Here is a 6,730-nt window from a genome sequence, read left to right as displayed (position 1 = left end):
CAAGTGGCTCAACTCAGCTTGCATCCCTTTCCCTCTTTCCAGGGGTCAGGACCCTGAGACAATGATTGGGGACCATGTGTATGGATGGTTGGAGTCACAGTAATGAAGTGCATGGATGGATGGAGCTGCCATGTTCCTTTGGTTCCTTAAGAGCAATATGAACACAAAGCTTAAGAAAAACCTAAGGGTGATGTTTAAAAGCGGCATTTATCTCTATATTTCTTTAGAGTGGAAAGAAAAATAAAAAGTGTCATTTTGATTAAGCGACATTTTTGAGGGGGACTTTCTTGGATTCAAGTGTATCAAACTTTCCAACAAATACAGTAATCAACCAAAGGGAAGCTGAGGAAAGGAAAGAAGATTTGAGATGATGTGATAGAAAATATAGGGATGATTTCTTATCCTTTTATAACATAGTGTACACCTCTATTGTCCAAAGGTCTAAAAGGTAAAAATAACATATAACACAGTTGATAATGAAATCTATTCCATAAAGTACATGAGAAAAAATGCAAAGACCTAAAAAGAGATTACAAATATTGCAAGTTATTATTTAAAAATTTAAATTAAAAACTACAAACATAGAAGCCCATGTAGCCAGATAACTCTGGATAATGTCATTTGTCAAAATTTTCCCTGCAACATTTTATTGAAAATATTACAAAGTTATAGAAAAAATTGGAAGGGCATAATGAACATCTATATGCCTTTTATCTACAATCACCGAATGCACAATTTTATGTTAGACAATTAAACATGTCACAAATTTTTACTCTTCTATAATTTAAGCTTTTTATCCATTTCCACTAGATTGACTATAAAATTTGTATGTTTATATTATTATTAATAAGTCCCCATTATTAAATTGTTGGTAGTAATTTAGATATATGAAGAAGAGCTGAATATTCTCTCTAGAGTCATTATATATTTCCCTAAGGGAAAAGTGTGCATGATATCAACTATAGAATAAAATGCAATAGACACCCTATATATAAGTGAGAATTTTGCTTTTAATTATTAATGCTTTTTGTGACTAGATCATTTGGCTTTCTTAATGTTGATTATTTTTTTAATGTCTATTTTTGAGAGAAAGAGGAGAGTGTGAGCATGCCAGCTGGGGAAGGGTAGAGAGAGTGAGAGAGAGAGAGAATTCCAAGTACGGTCTATGCTGTCAGCACGGAGCCTCATGTGGGGCTCAATCCAGGAACTGTGACATCATGATCTGTGCTGAAATCAAGAATCAGATGCTTAACGTAGTGAGTCACCCAGCTGTGCCTGTTGAATATTTGTGTTAACAGTGAGTACGCTTAAACTTGAAAAGAAATTTGTATGTTAAAATCTGGACTTCTGAAGCTAAAATAAATAATTGGATGATTGTGAAGATGTTAGTAAGGTGTTAAAACATATACATTTAAGAAACTAGTTAAAACTTATACTGAATGAGTAAGATAAAGTGAGGAATTTTGAAAATTATAGATTGTGTATTTAAATAAATGCTTAACATAGCTTAATTTCAGCACTAAATATTAAGCATGTCCATAGAAGAGTGTGTCTAAAACCTCTGTAAGTAGAATGCTGATGTATCTAACGAATTTTTCTGACCCGTTGACATGAATGTACACTCCCAAGAAAATTGGATCCATGACATCCAACAGACAAGAAGGATGCTATAAAGTGGGTAGAAAGATTAAATCTTGGATATTGCTAATTCTTTCCATTTATTAGCTATCAGTCATTGTGTTAAAAAGCCTACAGAACCTCTTTAACAATATGCCTCTAACAAAAATAATCCTCCTATTTTTAAAGATATGTTAAATATAATTTTCTTGATGTTGATGTTCAAATAAATTATAAATATTGAATTATTTCAAGACCTAAGATTTTTTGATGATTATTTTTGTTTAACTGAGTGATGTTGTTTTCCTTTATATAGTAGAAATTGGAAGGAACTATTTGCTAAAGAAACCAGCTTTATTTATGGTACATTTGGATTTCACATCATGCATATGGTAAGTCTTATAAATAATAGGATAGATTGATTTGTGGGTAATTTCCAAGAGAAACCCGATCTTAGCCACGCATCCCTTGTTCCAATTCTAAATATATCTTTGGTTGCCTAAGACACCAAAAAGGAAAAAAAAAAAACTGATTTCATATACATTCATACTTACAGTTACACCAATCCCACAAAGCAGGTGAGATATCGCATTTCACACAAATTTCTCAGATTCTTTAGTATATGGATTATCCATATTCTGTGATAAAAAGGAATGTTATAGAACTTCCTTCTCAGCTATAAATCATTAATGAAAAGATTGCTCTTATTTTTCTAATTAAAAAGTTAATATGTAAATTTAAATAATGACTTCAAGAGGATACTGCTGAGGTAAATAAAGTTCCATCACCAAGTAAACAAATTCTGAATTCTATGGGTGGAGACTGTACGCTTGTTTTAAAAAGTTAATAAAGAACAAAGTTCGAAGAATGTGCATTATGTTATGAATAATGCATATTGATTATGTTATCTGATATAGAACTAGTTTTTATGTTCATTAGGATGTTTTTGACTTATTTCACATTATCTTTGTTAAAAAAAGTCAAATCACTAAATGTGGGTAAAAAAAGTCAAATCACTAAATGTGGTTAAAAAATTAGTGTTTAACATAGAATTTAATGTTTACTATCTGACACATATGACATTAAATATAGAAAATAGTTTCAAAGTGACAAAACATCAATGAAGGTGTTGATTTGTGGAAGGTCAGTTACAGTTTTTTTTTTCTAAAACTAAAAAAAAATAAATAAGTTATTTTTTTACAAACACTCTTAAACATTAAGATTATGTGGACTATTAAACTACATACCAATGCAATTAAAATTAAATGAGTTTGTACAGCCAGAGGATCAGTTCTGTATATAGTCATTCTAATTAACTATTTAAATAAGATATTATCATTTCTGATTATATATATAATTTTAAACTTCATATATCTTCAAACAATTTGACATGTGGTGAAATTTTAAATTTTTTTTTTTTTTTCAACGTTTACTTATTTTTAGGACAGAGAGAGACAGAGCATGAACGGGGGAGGGGCAGAGAGAGAGGGAGACACAGAATCGGAAACAGGCTCCAGGCTCTGAGCCATCAGCCCAGAGCCCGACGCGGGGCTCGAACTCACGGACCGCGAGATCGTGACCTGGCTGAAGTCGGACGCTTAACCGACTGCGCCACCCAGGCGCCCCGACATGTGGTGAAATTTTAAATCTTAAGGGTAAAGACATTGAATATTATGTAAATAGATTTGTTTACAGACACTGTCACCCAGGTTTTATTTGTATATAATTTAAGTGTATTTATTTTGAGAGCAGGGGGGAAGGGCAGAGAGAAAGGGAGAGAGAATCTCAAGCAGGCTCTGTGCTTGCTTTGTGGAGCCCGACAGAGGGCTCTATGTCATGAACTGTGATATCATGTCCTGAGCAAAAATCAAGATAGGATGCTTACTGACTGAGCCACCGAGGTGCACCATGATTTTATTTATATTTTACTGGCTATTTTAATGTATTTAATGTATTTTAAGTATGCTTTTTTGTGGAAAGATAAATGCTAATGTTCATATTTAAATTATTATAATTTTGAAGTTATAAAAGCATTCCCACATCTATTTCTTACCAGTAGAAACAATTTGTTAAAACAGAAACCACACCATCCACTTTTTGTTAGTGAACAATTATTTAGATAAACGTTCTTACATTATATGTCTCCTAGTTGCTAACAGTTATTCAAATTGTATATCATGAAAAATGCATGTTTGCCCTTTCAAGCTACTCAGAATTTAGCTAGTGCATAAAATTTTACACATTTAGATAGTACAAGGCAAAATAATGTATATACCCAAGTGTTGTGAGAAGCACACCACCAATCTTCACTGAATTGTGAAATCCCAAACACTGAAGAAAGATTCGTAACTGCTTTATTGAGAATGCAAATCTTTATTGTCTCTTTAGTTTCTCAGGAGTCTGCTTCTTTATAAAGAAATATGGATGACTATTTCAAGAAACATGAATACAGAAATTGTTTTTCAGTTTTTCTAGTAAGTTAAATCTCTATCATAGCAACAGAACTCGTCAGCCACACACCAACTTTTTTCCAAGAATGTCTCATCCTTAGCTTTTTACTCTACCCTGTTTGTTTCATTTCTTCCAGAAAATCCCTTGTGGAGAGAGGAGATGGAGATTTACAATCTTACCACTGTGACTCAGTTTATCCTCATAGGGCTCTCTGACCTCCCTGAGGTGCGCTACCTTCTCTTTGTGGTCTTTGCCATCATCTATCAGGTCACTTTGGTAGGAAATGGGGCCATTGTCTTGGCCATTGGGACTGAGAAAAAGCTACATACACCCATGTATTACTTTTTGGTAAATTTGTCCCTCTTAGACATATTCTGCCCATCAGCCACTGTCCCCAAGATGCTGGAGAATCTTTTGACTAAGCACCACAGCATCTCCTTCCTTGGATGTGCTTTACAACTTTATTTCCTGGTGGCCCTGGCAGGGACTGAAGTCTTTCTTCTTGCTGTCATGGCTTATGACCGGTATGTGGCCATCTGTTTCCCCCTCCATTACATGCTCATCATGACCAAGGTTCGCTGTGTCCAGCTGACAGCTGGGACGTGTGCAGCAGGATTTCTCAATTCCCTTCTCCATACAGTGTCCACATTCCGCCTGTCTTTTTGCAAGTCCAACCGCGTTAACCAGTACTACTGTGACATCCCCTCCGTGGTAGCCCTCTCATGCTCATCCACTTATGTAGCTGAAATGCTTGTTTTGGTGGTAGGAGGCATACTCGGGATCAGCGCCTTCCTAGCCACCTTTATCTCTTATATCTACATCATATCCACCATTCTAAAGATCCAGTCAGTGGAAGGGAAGCACAAAGCTTTCTCCACATGTGCTTCCCACCTCCTAGTGGTCTGCCTGTTCTATGGCACAGCAATATTTACCTACATTCGCCCTTCATCCAGTCCACACTCTCCTGCCAGAGACAGACTCATCTCCATGGTATACGGGGTTATAACCCCAATGTTAAACCCCATGATCTACAGCCTGAAAAACATGGAGGTCAAAGAAGCACTCAGAAGGCTTCTATGTCCCAGAGCATGTTTACAGCCATTATAATAGAAAGCAGAATGTATCAATGCTCACTTTAGAATAAATTCATAGGAATAATTCATCCAAGAATAGTGTTCAGTTGATGCATAGAACACACACTTATGTACTCAGAAATTTATGAACACACATGTGCATAGAAGTGGTTACACTTATGTGTATATGTATATCTCTTTCTCTATCCACTGAGTTCTTAAAACTTAACATCCAAATCCAGACAGTTTCAAGAGTAAGCAGAGAACTTTTAATAATTAACAGTATAACCTGAGCTGGTCTTAAGTTGGGTATATGTTCATATCCATACCCATACTCATAAGTGTATCATCTGTATGTCTAAGAATTTTAAAATTAACATCTAACCATCTATTTGTAGACCTTCCTTTTACTAGTTTGCTTATGTGATTACCACTTACTATTATTTCACCCTTTCTCTTTCAATTTTAGCCACCACTTACTCTACATTTCTATTTCTCTCTCTTTTCTTTTGACTCTATCCTTTCTCAGTTCTACTTGTCCCTCCAAAGATATCACTTAATTTACCAAATCCAAGATTTAGATATCTAATTCAGAAATCTAATTTATTTTACACTACTATTTTATTTTAACCTGAACATGATCAAAACTGAAAGTATCATCTTCTAATAAACTCAAACACACACACACACACACACACACACCCCTTATCAGGCAACTTACATTTTGTTATCAACTTTTCCCAGCTATGCAGATTAAATTCCTGAGACTAGACTCCACTTTGCCTTGAAGCCCAGGACTTCCACTCAATGGGACTAGAAAGCAGTTGTTTCTGACTGGGGATGGTTCACCCTTCACAATCCATTCCCCTCTTTCTGTCCCTCTAGAAATAGCAATATTTTCTTTCTTTATTACTGGTTATGTAATATACTGCTTTAAGTCTGCAATCATGTGTAATTTTCTCCACAGTTTTCCTTAACTCTGGGCATCCCAATTACCTTCCAAATTTAGTCCCCCCGTTAGGTGGTCACTTTTAATATATACCCACGCTCTGCATTTATAAATCTATTTTTACTTTTACTGTTCAGTGTCTTCTCTCTTTTTTTGTCTGCTTTATGCTATTTAATTTTTTTATTTTTTTAATGTTTATTTATTTTTGAGAGAGACAGTGAAAGAAGTGGAGGGGCAGAGAGAGATGGAGACATAGAATCTGAAGCAGGCTGCAGGCTCTGAGTTCTCAGCACAGAGCCAGATGCGGGGCTTGAACTCACGAACCATGAGATCATGACCTGAGCCAAAATCAGACCCTTTGCCTCTGAGCCACCCAGGTGCCCCTGCTTTATGCTATTTTATTATCACTAGTGAAGCTTTCTTCAAAAATATTCAAATATCTTTTTATTTTATTCTCTGTACTGTTATTGATTCCTAGTCATTTACGAAACTTTACAAAAAGATAGCTTCATCATATGTACTCGTGCTGCATAAGCTAGACTATAAACATTTTGACATGCTATTTCTATAATAACATTTTCCAAAACTCAACACACCAATATGTATCTTATACAACATTCCAGGGCTATCCATACTAATG

General features: G+C 35.1%; 1 protein-coding gene across 1 annotated transcript; it reads left to right on the top strand.

The window, feature by feature from the left end:
• Window positions 1–4,227: 4,227 nt before the first annotated feature.
• LOC123577373 (olfactory receptor 5V1-like) lies at window positions 4,228–5,175 on the top strand. Its single transcript, XM_045439573.1, has one exon. The coding sequence runs from the start codon at window positions 4,228–4,230 to the stop codon at window positions 5,173–5,175; it is 948 nt and encodes a 315-aa protein (XP_045295529.1).
• The last annotated feature ends 1,555 nt before the right edge of the window (window positions 5,176–6,730 follow it).

The sequence above is a fragment of the Leopardus geoffroyi genome, chromosome A1 (genome assembly GCF_018350155.1).
Source record: "Leopardus geoffroyi isolate Oge1 chromosome A1, O.geoffroyi_Oge1_pat1.0, whole genome shotgun sequence".
In the NCBI taxonomy this organism is placed as follows: domain Eukaryota; kingdom Metazoa; phylum Chordata; class Mammalia; order Carnivora; family Felidae; genus Leopardus; species Leopardus geoffroyi.
This window is presented reverse-complemented; position numbering and strand designations above follow the sequence as displayed.

Coding starts and splice junctions, on each gene's coding strand:
- LOC123577373 (XM_045439573.1), top strand. CDS start 4,228: ATGGAGATTTACAATCTTACCACTGTGACTCAGTTTATCCTCATAGGG.